The sequence below is a fragment of the Callorhinus ursinus genome, unplaced genomic scaffold (assembly GCF_003265705.2).
Source record: "Callorhinus ursinus isolate GAN/ISIS: 27379988/994484 unplaced genomic scaffold, GSC_fseal_2.0 scaffold5, whole genome shotgun sequence".
In the NCBI taxonomy this organism is placed as follows: Eukaryota; Metazoa; Chordata; class Mammalia; order Carnivora; family Otariidae; genus Callorhinus; species Callorhinus ursinus.
In genome coordinates this window covers 62,962,976-62,978,120 of record NW_027397067.1, presented here as the reverse complement: position 1 = coordinate 62,978,120, position 15,145 = coordinate 62,962,976, and the positions used below count along the sequence as shown (strand labels likewise).

The following is a 15,145-nucleotide window of genomic DNA, read 5'->3' as shown; positions in this document are numbered from 1 at the left end:
TTTCATTTCATATATTCATTTTTTATAAACTTTTAATATCCTCTCCAGTTTAAAAAACTCCTCTATGTTTTTATTGTGGTTGCATTGAATCTTCAAGTTTAATTAGGAAGAACTGATATTTTTATAATATCAATTATTTTTATCTCCAAGATGGTATATCTTTCCATGTAATGAAATCTTTTGAAATATCTTTCTGTAGAGTTTTAATGTGTTCTTCAGGTAGGTCCTACACATGTCTGATGAAATTTATACCTAGATATCATATCTTTTAGGCACTATGATGAATGGAACTTCCATTGAATTTTTGAACTTAATTGCTTATATCATACAAACATGTAGAATTTTTGTCTGTTCCCCCCCAAAATTTTTAACTGATTCTTGAGATTTCTAGATATATAGTTGTATCATAGAAAATAGAGTTTATTTTTGACAAGCTGAGATTGTGATGTTTGTGTTTGTGTTACTCCAGTTATGGGTATAGATTTAATGGCTGGAAGAGATCTTACAAGTCTCCTATTTCAGTTCCCTATGTTCAGACTGTTCTCAGAACATTTAGCTTCAAATCTCCTTACAAAAAGTTACGGATTTTCAAAGAGGGAAATGAACTCTTTTTTCTAAGTGTGTACATCAATGTTCTCTTCTCTGTTGGCATCATCAGCATCCACAGAGATGCTAACCGCCCCAGATTTGTAGTAATAATAATTGTAAACAGTACAATAAAACCAACAGCCAACATACATTGTACTTTCTGTGTCTAACAGACTGCTAAGTGTTCTGCATGGATTGTTTCCTCGAATTCTCATTATAATCTCCAGTTACTTTCATTAATCCCCCCACTTTGCAGATGAGGACACTGGCATAAGAGGCTTAGCAACCTGCCAAGAGTCCATGGCAACCTGCCCAGAGTCCATGGCAACCTGCCCAGCTAGCAGGTGATGGCTCCAGGCTGCTCAGTTAGAGCCTGACTATGTCACCACTCTGCGCTCCTTCCCACTTGTCCCCTCTCCACAATGACATGACCCATTTCCCAATTCCATTGCCCTTGCCTCTTGTATCTTGCAGTGTTATCAGACTCCCCCTGGACCAACACCTCTGGATCATGCAAGGGCAGATGCTTTGAACTTCAAGAGGTTGGACCCCCTGATTGTCGTTGTGATAACCTATGTAAGAGCTACAGCAGTTGCTGCCATGACTTTGATGAGCTTTGTTTGAAGACAGGTGGGTAACTTTTGAGTCCTCTGGAGACTTGATTGGATGGCTTGAAGGCCCTTGGCTGCTCTTCTCCCTGACATTGCCACCCTGCTTTGGCCAAACCAAACTGTGCGGGTTGGTTTTGTTTCTTGAATGATTATCGATTGTATTATGAGTATACCCCGTGTGACTATTGTTTGCATACCAGGCTTACCCAAAGAATGTTCTTTGCAACTACAATCATTATTTTATTAGTTTTGGAAGTATTTATGTTCAGGTGCTTTTTTCCCCCCCTCATATTCATCATTTCTGTCTCTTGCTGTCAATTCCCACATTCACTGCTAGGGCACATGGGCTGAGACTGTGAGCATTCTTAAGGGTTGGGGCTTTTCTGTTTTAATTTTCATTTTTTTAAATTTTTGCTTGCCTGCTCAGTGTATAGCATTTGTGTTATTTCATCTTATCATGTAGTAACTGTTGGCCCACCCTGATGTAATTCCCCATTCTCTGCGCAGGTGGAAAGTTGTTATGGAATTCTACTTGGGGTCACATGCTCAGGGTAGCTCTAAAATATTCCTCTCACTCATCCTGGCCTTTCTTTCCATGTCTTCTATACTGGAACCATCAGTAGAACATATGGACTTCAGAATGAATACTCTTGAGTTGAGAAGAAGCACCTTTGTAGACATTTGCCACCCCACCTGCTCTGTTTCCAAAGCCTGACACTTTAGATAGGACTCTGGAGATACCTTGTAGGCTCTCCAGCACGCCTCTGGGCAACATCGTATGCAAACTCTGCCAAAGATGACCGTCAACCCTGTTAAGATCACTAAATGCAGAGATTCGACAGCTTCCTTGACAAGTTATTACTTGTCTTTGGACTTTTATGATTGAGATGATTCTTTCAAAAACCTGACTCATATTATCACTAATATTAGCCTTATCTTTCTAATGATATCATTAGAAACATACATTATTCTCCTTTACTAAAGAAATAGCCCTTGATTTATATGAAAACCGATGCCAGCTCTCTTACTAGTTCTGGTTTGTTTGCTTTCCCCCCGTCCAAACAAGAAGAGTTTTATTAGGCTGTTTTCTGTATAATACATTTTCCAAGCATGTAGCCATTTTTTTTTTCTTGTTACTTTCCTTTGGAACTTCTCCCAGGTTCCTTAGTTGTGAGTCTGCAAACTTAAATGCTGAGAACCTTGTAAACTGAACATATGGATGGAACAGATGTTCTAGTAGAGTTCTTTGGCTCTAAAACATTATTTCAAACCAGCAGCCTGTGATTGCTTGGCCCCGGGGACCTAAATGATGCTTGTGTCCTCTGCACCATGAGCATCTGGCCTCTGACATGTCATCTCAGCAGTCTGGATTCCTGATCTTAGAACTCCTTGCAAAGTTTAGTGGATGTCTTCACTCCAGCTTAGCTCTCTCTGAATGTCCTTCATGCCTCTCTTTCCAGGTGTAATAAATATGGACGATAATAACATTTTTGAAGTAGTTTATTTTCCTGTGTACCAAGATGATGTATGCCAAATGTGGAAGAATCAAATATCAAATAATAACAAAAGGTTGAAGGAGAAAACAAAAGTCTCTGAGATCCTACTGTGATAGCACAAGCCATTTTCTAGAGATAAGCACAATGTTTCAGCATAGACCCTCACCACTATATGTGCGTGTATGTGTATTTATACGAGTGTGTATATGTATATGCCTGGGAGGGGGTGTGTCTGTACTTATATATCTCTTTACACACCATCCTTTTGAATGCCTACATAGTATTCCATTGAACAGATGCGCAACCTGCTTCACTGAGTAACTGATCAGCATTTAGATTTTCCCCAATTGTTGCTATTATGAACAATGTATCAATGAATGTCGTTCATGCATATTCATATTTTTGTCTGTTTTCCTTATGATAAATTCCTAGGAGTGGGATTTTTGAATCAAAGTGTGCATTTTTAAAATTTAAATATTTTAAATATATTAAATATATTAAATATTAAAATGTAATATATTACAAAATTAACACTTCTCAAAGTTTATATTCCTCTCAAAGGGCACAAGAGCCTTTCACCACTCCCTTTTCAACATATCCTCACTTTTAAAATATATATTCTCATTAAAAAAAAGTCTTTATCTGATCTGATAGGTAACTCTCCTATTATTCCATAAGGTTAAATGTTTTTTTTTTCCTGTTTATTTCTGTGTTTGCTTTCAAAATTGTACAGTTGACTGACTCCTACCTTGCTTGTGGTTCACTCTGAATCCTGGCTTTTTAAAATTCCATTCTTACACAAAGCTGGTAGTTCCTCAATAAATTTAGCTTGTCAATAGTGATACTTTTTTGTAAACAAAGGGATTTTCTAAGGAACTAGGGCAGCAATAAAAGTATATTGGTTAAGAGTTATCCTTGATTTGGGAAAAAAAAAATCAGTCCAAGCAACCTTGGAAAATTGCTAACCATTGGGAATAGCAGGTCCTGAATAAAGGAATTCCAAGCATTTCATCTGCTTGGGAAAAGAAGTCAGAGGAAGGGGGGGATATCAAAAAATCAGAGAACAGAATTTGGATACAAAGGTAATTCTAAAAGAGTGGAAATTAAACAGTAGTTGTCTGGTTTTCTAGCATGGCAACTAGTACCTCTTTATCCATTTATTCACCTAGCAAAGTGTCCGTTGGTAGAATATTACTAAGAAGCAACATTGCTTCCTAAAACCATTGCCTTCCACTTATGACATATTTTAAGAGATGAAGACCTCAAGTGTCCTTAGCTCAGAGAGGGCTTTCTTGACCATTCTATGTCAAGTAGCATGCGCTTTCCACCCTGTCACTCTCTATCAGTACCATCCTATGATTTCCTTCATAGCACTTAGCACAAGCTGAAATTATCTTGTTTCTACCGGTCTACTTGCTTATGGTCTTTCTTTCCCAGTTGAAATATAAGCTCCATGAAGATGGCCTGTCTTGTCTCTCTTGTTCTTCATGACCTCCCCAGCACCTAGAGCATGGAAAGCATAATAGAAATATTTATTGAATAAGTGAATCCATTATGAAGTTTCTCAGTGTATCAGTCTTGAATGTAAAGAGTCACATTTTATTTTCATGGTAATTTGCAAGCAGATTGAATGAATGTTCATGGAACACCTAACACATGCCGGGCACAGTCTCAGGCACTGGAGATGTCATGGTGAAAAGAGAGATGTGATTTTTTTTCCGGCTATGGGGTTTACAGTCTAGTGGATGAAAAGGCAAGCAAAAAAAGATAGCACTCTTTTCTAGATGAAAATATTGTCTAAATATTTCCTGTTGATAGAGTTAAACCATGAGCTCTCGACCAAGTATGCTCAGACAGAAATCTGTAACCCATCTACTAGCCCCCTGGAAAGGAGGGGCTGTGACCTCTCCTTGTAGATAGGGCCACATTTTGGTCAATGGTTGGAACTGTGAGTGTTTTTTCATATCCCTTTAAACTCTGCGTGTCTGTTTAGGACTTGACCCTTCAGCTGCAACTTATAGCAGGTAGAGGATTTGGTTGCACTATCATTTGTATTTAAATCAAGCACATTAAAGTCAAGTAAAGCTACTTTGGGAAATAAACGAGCCCAGCTTTGGTGACTATGCCTACGATGGTAGAAACTCCTATCACAAACCTTACATACCATACATTTTACTGTTTTGTTTTGTTTTTTAGTACAGTATACAAATGATAAGGGTTCCATTTTCCCAAAGGAGCCCAATTATGTTTGGCTTTGGACTCTGATTTGAAAAATTAGGGATTCAACCTATTTGTAAGTCCTCCAAATATCATCTAGGCCTCAGGCCAACTCTAATTTCACAAGCAGATTAAATGATGTGGGATTTTAGCTCTTTTTGTTGGCAACACTTGTAAGCAATTGTGGCCCCTTTCATTTGGTTTGTGAGAAGCAGTGTTAAGTGTTATATTGTGCCGATTTCAGCTGGTGGCTGGGAGTGTACCAAGGACAGATGCGGAGAAGTACGAAATGAAGACAATGCTTGTCACTGCTCGGAGGACTGCTTGGCCAGGGGAGACTGCTGTACTAATTACCAAGTGGTTTGCAAAGGTACAGGTGTCCGTGGGTTCGTTGGCTGGAGCTTTAAAAGAATAAAAACTGGAGATGCTCCCAGGAATCTTGGATGTTGTGGCTCCAACACCTTGGATATGGGTTTGGGAGGAGGGAAGGAGTTGTGTTTTTTTAACTTCCCGTGCCTCTTTCTTAGTTTTGCTTCCCTGCATTTCACTGATCTGAAATGACAAGGAAATCACCCCAAATTCCAGAATGTGGTAGCATCATAATAATGAAGAGATTTCTAAATTTCCTGTCTTGGTCTGAGATCAGGTCGTTTAAAAGCAGAGCTTGAGACGGAATTCCATTCATGGAATGTATTGAGGGAATGTTCTGCAGGAAAACTGTGTAAGGGAGCAAGGGAAACCAGGGTAGGGGGGTGGCCAGCAGGGACGTGGTTTTAGGGGAAGTCTCACCTTGGCCTGTTTACTGGAAGGTAAATTGCAGCATTTTTACCCTTGAGGCAGGGTGGAGGGGGGGGCATGGCTTTTGTACCTACTGGATGTAAGCTGTAAACTGAAGCACTAGCAGCGGCCTAAAGATGGGTGTACTAGCTGGTAAGGAGGGTCAGTGCACCCATAGCTCCCAAAGCTATATGTGCATATCGGTTCACTGTTTATGGTCGATTGCAGAATATGATGGTTTTATTCTAATAGTAAATAGTAGTCGGTGGACTAACGAAAATATAAAAGATGATGTTTCTCTCTTCAAGGAGTTGAAGTTACCACAGCACCCACTTACAGAGGTTAATGGAAAGATCCAAGAATCTTTACGTAAACTTTGTCAAAATTAAGTCCTTCTTCCTAGCTGTGACACGGAACATTTAAGAAGAGTTTCCATGAAAAGATTTCAGGGGAAAAAGCAAATCGGTTCTGAGATGTTTTTAGTGTTCAGTTTGTGGCAGGAAGATATTCCATTAATCCTGAATTTGGAAAATTTCCCCTGCCCAAGCAATTATTGTAACTTTTGATAAAGCATACAATTGATTGAGAATTTTATTCCTTTTCCCTTTTTCCCCCCCTCTGTAGTAAATGTAACAATAAACCACAGAGGCTATTAGAAGAGAAAATAAAGAAAAAAGTCCTAGGTGTCATTGGTCACTGAACCAGTAAACACTGGCTTTTGCTGATTAAAAATTCTAGTTGCAGTACTTTTGTGAGGCCCATGTGTGAGCCCTGGGTTACTAGATATGTGGTAAAGCTTCTCCCACTTTAAGGAAAGAGCATGTTACTAACGTACCCAATTGCCAGGAGTCAGATTCTTGTTGACCAGGGAGATTTCCAGTATGGTCAAGACATGTGATGTTTATTTGCCTTAAGACCATTTAAAGCAAATGCTTTTTGATATTTTTCATTTTCTCCTAAGGAAGCCTCGTTTTTGTGTTTCTTTATTTTTAAACTGAGCTCTTTTCTGTTCTCCATTCTTGATGGGATAACTCAGGAAAGCTCTCGGACCTTGGAGGAAGATAAAAGTGAAAGACATCCTTGATTTTTCTTCCTAAATTCATGGGCTGAACACAGATCCACTGGCAAATCTCTCTCTGTTGCAGTCTTTCGTTTATCATCCCTGAGTATTCTAAGCCTTTCCCCTCAACTAAAGGGAAGTTGTGCCATACTTTCTATGGCTTTGAGATGTTCGGTGGTGGAGAAAAGAATGTTCCATCTAATGACCGAACAGTTTATTTCTGGAGGGAAACAAACATGAAATTTTGTTCACTGACGCCACTGGTGTTTTTATCTACAAACCATTTAGACTCAGAAGGCTCACATAAACACCACTTGGGGCTATTAAATATTAGCTTTCCCATTATGTATGGGTGTACTTTAGTAAGCCAAACCAACACTAGACTTTATTTCAGAGTTTCTGTTTAGATGGTGTCCCATAAGCAACGAGTATCCAACAGGACATGGGGCCTGGGGTTGCGGTCTTTAGGGCTCTGGTTGGTATTGACAGTTAGATTCACAAGTGAATTTACCCACTTACCCTTATAGGAGAGACACACTGGGTAGATGACAACTGTGAGGAAATAAAGACCCCGGAATGCCCTGCAGGGTAAGTGCCTTTTATAAATATGATGAAGTTTTGTGTATTAGTTGATGAAATATCCCAGGATCTGGATGGATAAATGGTGACAAACAATGTAAAGCCAAGAGCCTCTTATACAGGTAAACTTAGACTCAAGTACTTATAAGTGATTAATCCGTTGAAAGCTAGAATGCACATCTTGAAATAGTGAGTTTTTATTTTTTTTAAAGATTTCATTTATTTATTTGAGAGCGAGGGGAGGGGCAGAGAATGAGGGACAAGCAGACTCCTTGCTGAGCAGGGAGCCTGACGCGGGGCTCGATTCCAGGACCCTGGGATCGTGACCTGAGCTGAAGGCAGGCTCTTAACCAACTGAGCCACCCAGGTGCCCCAAAGTAGTGAGTTTTTAAAACCTTTTCTTTTATTGCCTCTGCACATATTGAAGACTGAATATCCTCTATACTTCACCATAGCTGAACGTTTTACAAAGTGTATCTAAATATCACCAGAGAAGGAAAGAAACATTTCTGGCATTGATTTATTTTTTTTTTCAGAGTTTTTTCCTGAAGGGCTACTTCTGCCTTTTTTTGGGGGGGGGGAGGTGGGGAGGACTATAAAACTTCTCAAAAATATCATCCAAACTGGTAACTCCTACCAGATGCTGCAGGAACTTGACAAACTACTGAAAACTGCTTTGCTGGGGTACAGCCAGACTTGAGTGACACCCCACAGCTCAAGTGTGACCCACATAAGGCACTTATTACACCTTCCAGGAAACTGTTGAAAATTCATGGACCCTTAAAATCACTGGCAGAAAACAAATTTTCAACAAGTATGTTTTCATTAATGTATTTGTTCAAGTGGATTTTTGTTTTTAAGCAGCACAGCCCGCGACACAAAATCCAAGTATTTTGATATTGTCTTTATTTTCATCTCCTCTTTTGGCTTTAATGAGGCACTTGAACTCCTTTGGACTTTCTGAATAGAACGGCTGTTTAAAATGTGTTCAGTTATTTTTGTGGACAAAGCAGTCTAGTGGTAGAAGCCCTGTCAAGTGGTAACAGTCACGACAATAAAAAACGCATCTATGATATTATTCTAAGTGCTTTATCTGTGACTCATTTGAAATATACCTTATTTTTTATGTGGCTTCAAATAAACTCAAGCCTGTGCTTGCTGCATTATCTTCAAACTATCAGGAAAAAAATGGTTGCACATAGTTTAGTATTCTCAAGTCTGACCGGCCAATTCTATCCTTAGACTGTAACAAACGACCTATTTCTTCAGATCCTGCCCTAGTTAAATGGATTGTCTGGTCCTTTATTGATGAACTTTTTAAAGATCTTCATCAATTTTGATTATTTTTAAAGTTATTTTATGATTAAACCTAAAAGAATTCTTTTATAAGTTTTAGGGACGGGAGTGCCACTGCTATAAATTTCATGCTCATTTTCTTCATTCACCCATTCATCCATGTATTTGCTAAGCATTTATTGGAGCTCTACTCTAGGTCCACAAAATAGAAAGATGAATAAGATGTAGACTGTGCATCGAAATAATGTAATATGTATATGAATGACAAAAGAGGTATGAATGAATATCTTAAAGGAATTCAGAAGTGTGAGCAGCTAAAATTACAGAAGAGGAAACCTTGAGGTGGGTTTTAAGGAATGAAGAGGAGTTTTCCAGGTAGCAAATGGGAAAACACCTATTCCAGGCAAATATAACAACTTTATACACCGTGAAAAACCTTGTTTGTCACGTGAGAGGCAGCAGGGGAAATCTGGAGTCCAGTCCCTTCCCGGGCCATTTTATGACCTTGGTCATTTAACTGTGGACTTTGGTTGTCACAAATGCTATGTGGCTGGCAGCCCAGGCTTGTCCTGATAGCCTCACTTGAAGATTCATCTTGGAAATTCTTGGTCCCAGTTGTGGAGAATGACTAGGCACAATGGAAACTTTGTGGCAGTACATTTTCTAAAGCTTTACTATGTTACTGTTTAAGGTTTGTTCGCCCTCCATTAATCATCTTTTCGGTGGACGGTTTCCGTGCGTCATACATGAAGAAAGGCAGCAAAGTCATGCCTCACATTGAAAAGCTAAGTAAGTCCTTTTCATACTATATTCTCATCAGGATCCATGATCTGCACAGTACACACTCAGCTATGGGCTTTGAGAGCTATGGACATGTGGCTTTAAATGTGTTCTATTATTTGAAATACAGAAGTGATGGTAATGCAAGTGTTTGATAGTTTATACAGTGGATTCCCATACGTGAAGTGACTTCTGTTGGTTCTCTTGCTCTAATGTCTGAAATTCTGTTCCTAGGGTCTTGCGGCACACACTCTCCCTACATGAGACCCGTGTACCCAACAAAAACTTTCCCTAACTTATATACTTTGGCCACTGTAAGTATTTTTTTTAAGACTTTATTTATTTATTTGAGAGTGAGAGAGAGAGAGAGTGAGCAGGGCAGGGAGGGGCAAAGGGAGAGGGAGAAGCAGGCTCCCTGCAGAGCAGGGGAGGCTCAATCCCAAGACCCTGAGATCATGACCTGAGCCAAAGGCAGATGCTTAACCAACTGAGCCACCCAGGCGCCCCTGTAAGTATTTTTTCAAATGGTGTAGATCCAAAGGGTGTGGATGTAGATTTCATCCTGAAATGACTTAAAGGGAGATTTTAAAAAACATGTTTCTCAGTGTTCCAAGAAAATCTGTTTTCTATCTTATCTGAGTGAGCTGTTCACAGTACATGTCTTTTACTAACTTTGTGGGGGACTGAACTTCACTGTCACTTCAAAACTGAAAACTTTTTTTCAGGTGCCTTTCTGTTTGAACATGTACATTAAACTTCTCTCAGATACCACAGGATCTGTTGTCTATTTTCTGAATTTTCAAATAAAAATATTGACTGCTTTGTTTTAGTTTTTAGATACTCCCAATTCTACCTTGCTTTCTTCTTTAAAAACATAATTTGTTTATTTATTATTATTATTATGAATTTGGGGGGTTCTGGGGTAGAAGTAGAACTTAGGGAAAAGGAAAAGTGTATTTATAAATAGAAGCTTCTTTGGAGGCACATAGGTAAATTTCAATCTCCAGCTGAATTTATTGTAATAAAAGTTATTGTCATCTTATTAAATTGCAGCAGTTAAAAAAACCCAAATATTAAATTTCTTATCATCATGTTAAGTCTCTCAGATAGCTTATGATTAATCCATAGATAATATTCATGTTTGCTCAGACACACGTAAAGTCTATATATATCTTACATAAATTTGGAGATTAAATATTGCTGTAAAACCTCCTATGATAAGAAAATTTATGATAGAACTAATATATACAGATTATCATTTGGTATTTTAACAATAAATTTGCTTTTACACAAAGGGACTGTATCCAGAATCACATGGAATTGTTGGCAATTCAATGTATGATCCTGTATTTGATGCCACTTTCCATCTTCGAGGGCGAGAGAAATTTAATCATAGATGGTGGGGAGGTCAACCGGTAAGTTTTGTATTTTTTATGTATGTGTGTCTGTGCATTGAAATATTTCATCCCCAAATTTTTACCTGCAAAAAAGATGCATATAACTTCCTTATACTTAGCAAAGTTTCTGTCCTTTAGTGTTTTATATATATATATATGTATATATATATATACACACATAATATCTATATATATGTATAAATAATGTGTATATGTGTGCATGTTTGTATGTCTCTGTGTGTATACATATGTGTGTATGTATGTGTAGGTGAGGTAATGATTATAAATGTGTGAGATGATAAATGTCTTCATTAGATGATGGTGAAGGAAATGGTGACAGAAGGGCAAATTTCAGAAACATTTTGAGGAAAGAATATACAGTCAGATCTTACTGATTTACTAGATTTAGGGGTACAATGAAAAAGAGAAGTGAATGACTAGGACTACGCCAAAATTTTGGCCCAGGTACCATAGGAACAGAGACAGGGAAACTTGCTGATAAAAAGGAGCTCAATGAAACCCACAGGAAATTCATGAATTCTTTTGTTTAATCCATTTTTTTGAAATTTTTGGAAGTTACGTGTAAGTGGAACCCTACCTTCATTTTAGACCAGCAAATTAATACTTTGAAAGAACTCATCCTGTTTACTTCAGATCTAATGGATGGGCAGAAAGTAAAAAAGGATGTAGGTGGCTTTCTACATCATATTTTTCCTATGACTGTGTGCAAGGTTAGGCACCTTGATTCGGTCAGACATGAGCAAAATGACAACATGAAACCATGGTTGTTGAATGGGCAGAATTGAGCCAAGGGTGCCCCTGGGTAGAAGGGCCAGAATCCCCACAGGAGCACAACCCAGTATACCTAGCCGATGAAAAACATGTAGAGGAGGGACGGCAAACGGTCCCACCTTATGTCAACTCTGACTGGGGGCTGCAACTCCCTGGAGCACTGGTTAGGACAGAGGGCTGAGACCTTTGTCTATCTGCCATGACATGAAGATGGGCAGTGTCTGTACACATCCACGAATCTACCATCCCTGAGCGATCCCATACCTGGAAATGTTTGCTCCAATCTATGGGCAAGCTAGAGAATATAAAGTCAGAAGAAAATGGTGTTGCTCTTTGATAAAAGGTCATCTGTGAGTACAAAAATATATTCATGCCTAACAAATCAGTATGCAAAGTTAAACATGGGCTTCTCATTTTTTAAAAAAATAAATACTGGAAGACTTCTATGTCTGTAGAAGTGTTTCTTTATAGTAGAGGTTCTGATTCTGCTGTCTTTATTCAGGCTGGACTCCCAGAAGTCTGTGATGACCTAAGTTGTGAGCATAGTGAAATTTGTTTACAGGGTGGATTTCACAAAGTTTATGATAGAGGGACATTTTATGTGTAAATAAAATGATTGAAATTTAGAGTTCTGTCAAGCTGTCACTAGTTGGTTTTTTATATTAATTTTGTCATGGAAGCAAACTCGCCTGAAGACCCACAAAGGAGATAGAGATGAATAGTAATTTTATCAAATTGGATCACCTTACCCCAAGTGTTGACATTAGTTTCCCTCTGGGTTGGCATGACTCAGAAGATGAGTCCACATATTCATTAACTTCTGCAGAAACAGAGCAGAGGGAATGCTGCTAACTTGCCCAATGGAGTGAAGACTTTTTCAATTCTGTTTGCCTATTTCCTGACTAACTCTCAACGTTGACAGATTTGACCAAGTTTAGTATTTTCCTAGTGTTGACAAAGATTTACGGTGAAACTGATTCGTACTTCTATCTTCTTCTTTTTTTTTTTAAAAAAAGATTTATTTATTTGACAGAGACACAGCGAGAGAGGGAACGCAAACAGGGGGAGTGGGAGAGGGAGAAGCAGGCTTCCCGCCGAGCAGGGAGCCCGATGCGGGGCTCGATCCCAGGACCCTGGGATTGTGACCTGAGCCGAAGGCAGACGCTTAACCGACTGAGCCACCCAGGCGCCCCTGTAATTCTCTCTTCCTGAACAAGGGGACACCATAAACGTTTCAAGGAACATAGTAGCTATAATTTAAAAACATATTTATTATTGAAATTTAGCACATATGAAGAACATATGGACAGAAACTATAAGGAACTATAGAATAAGAATATAAGAAACTATAAATATAAGAAAAGATGAGCCTTAATAAATATTTCTTAACATTTACCTCATCTTTTCAGAGGCTGATACGTTTCACAAAACAACCACTGAAAAAAATAATTGGGGTAAAGAAAATATTTATAAAAATCTTAGGTAATTAAATTAAACTCACCTTATTTTTTTACTGAATGATGAAACCATGAAAGACATTTGGCTAAATAATAAAGGAGTCAGAGTAAATGGTGAATAAGAACTACTCTAATCCTACTTTAAAATTTAATAGATGGGATGAGGCATTTGTATATCATCCATCTGAAAATTTGAATCTCACCATTAGGCTTCCAAAAATAATTTCTATAATTTAATTTCACCCCCCCTTTATTTTCTTTTTGATAACACGGATATAGCCATTTTAGCAACCTGGGGTCTGCTTTTCATTTGTTAATCCTCACCATGTGTTATTAAAAGTTGTCATTCACTTTATGATGCTACAATTCTCATACATACTTTAATGGGATTCCTTTTGTTGTTGTCGTTGCTTCAAAATTACTTTGTTCTCATTACAACAGTATGTTCCATACTTTTTCTGAAGTTCCTTAAGCATGTTTATTTCTTTGCAAAATCTCTCTGCTATAATCCTGCAATTTCTGATAGTAAGATATCTCAGTGGGAAATTCCCTGTTCGGTTTAAATCTGGACTCAGCAAATTGGAGAATGCTTGAGACTCCAAGGGGCCCACGAAACGTGGAGATTTGAGAAGTCCAACACCCCACCATGACGCAAGTCCTCCAAAGCCACAGTTTCCAGAGCAAGGCGTTTCTAGGAGGAGCAGGTACATTCTTCTCGCTCTTCAAGAGGCTTGGGGTGCAGCTATTTCTACCAGTAGTGGTGACGGAGTGAGTTGGTCCTGAGACCATCCTCGTGAATTACTGTAGCATGAAAACACAGGAACCATGGCACGTTCGAGAAACAGACGCCAGAGAGAAGCTGGATGACATTAGAACAGGCGTGGCATTCCGGGCCAAAAGGATTAACTTGGTGGAAAGTGCAAGTCCTTGCTTACCTCTCTTCCTGCCCATTTTATTATCCTGCTAGTGGGAGGTGTTGCTTTCTTTTCAGGAAAATTTTACTTTTTATTTATTCTGTTGTTTCTTTTCCATAGATTGCTATAAATCTGGGTTTCCCCTCTCTCTTTTTACTGTATCTTAACGTACTTAGGGTGGACTCTGCTCTGCACTTAGGGTGCTCTAAATTCTCACCTGGCCGCTTTATGGCCAGACTCTTATTTATCTTTCAAATTTCAGTTGAACTGTCTGTCCCCAGGTAGTCACTAAGCTCTTCCAGCCCTGGCTAAGCTCAGGGACCTTCCTTTGGGTTTTCACATTATTTCTGTCATAAATTTGACCATATATTTTTGAAATTATTCACATATCTGCTTCAGACTGTGGGCCCCATGGGGGTAGAATCTCTTTAGTCTCAGGCCATAATCCACAGCCTGACACATTCAGGTGTCCCACGACTGTGTCTTGGATTGAATTTGGATTGCACTGTATCTGAGGTGTGTTTGCCTCTACTTTTTCCCCATACTTTGTCAGTTACCTTCTTCAGGCCCTAACCACCTGCAAAGAGCCACACTAGCCCACAGTCCACTCTGCTGCAGCCCCAACCCTCGTATCTTAGCTTGTTCTGACTCTTGAAACTCAGTAAGTGATTTCCTGCCACTGATGCTACAGCCCCACGCATCTCTCTGGTCTCCCAGAATTCTATTTATCCTGGCTCTGTGCTTTTGAATGCAAAGGAATAATTTCCCTGCAAAGAACTGCTAGAAAGACTACAATAGTAGCTCACGTTTTTGAAAAATGTTCTTTGCTTATTTTCTTTTTCAAAACTTCTCCCCTTCTCCTATAGCAGCATACTTTATGTAATGTGAGAAAGTGTTGGATTTCACATTTAAATCCTTCTGATTCCAGTGAGAAAGCTTTTTATTTTTTAATTCCCGATAATGTATCAAATAGGTACAATAGTTTTCCCACTTTTTCCCTCTTCAAAATGTAGTGTCTGAGATCTAAGTGTTGGAAACTGCCTCTAGATAAAGCCGAGCAATGGAGAAATATTGGCATTAAAGGTGGGGAAACCAAATCCAGTGTCTTGTCAGGTTCTTTTTGTTGTGCTGTTTTACCAATCTTTGAGGAAATTTATATTACGTTCAAATTCAGAGAAATA

At 38.7% G+C, this 15,145-nt stretch overlaps 1 protein-coding gene across 11 annotated transcripts in view; it reads left to right on the top strand.

The window, feature by feature from the left end:
• Positions 1-15,145, top strand: part of ENPP2 (ectonucleotide pyrophosphatase/phosphodiesterase 2) — a 108,656-nt gene that overhangs the window by 37,777 nt on the left and 55,734 nt on the right. For all 11 annotated transcript variants that reach the window (XM_073893150.1, XM_073893149.1, XM_073893148.1 and 8 more), the window contains exons 3-8: positions 1,063-1,218; positions 5,157-5,282; positions 7,277-7,337; positions 9,316-9,413; positions 9,639-9,718; positions 10,700-10,819. In XM_073893150.1, coding sequence (XP_073749251.1) covers positions 1,063-1,218; positions 5,157-5,282; positions 7,277-7,337; positions 9,316-9,413; positions 9,639-9,718; positions 10,700-10,819 — 641 coding nt within the window. The remainder of the gene's footprint in view (positions 1-1,062; positions 1,219-5,156; positions 5,283-7,276; positions 7,338-9,315; positions 9,414-9,638; positions 9,719-10,699; positions 10,820-15,145) is intronic.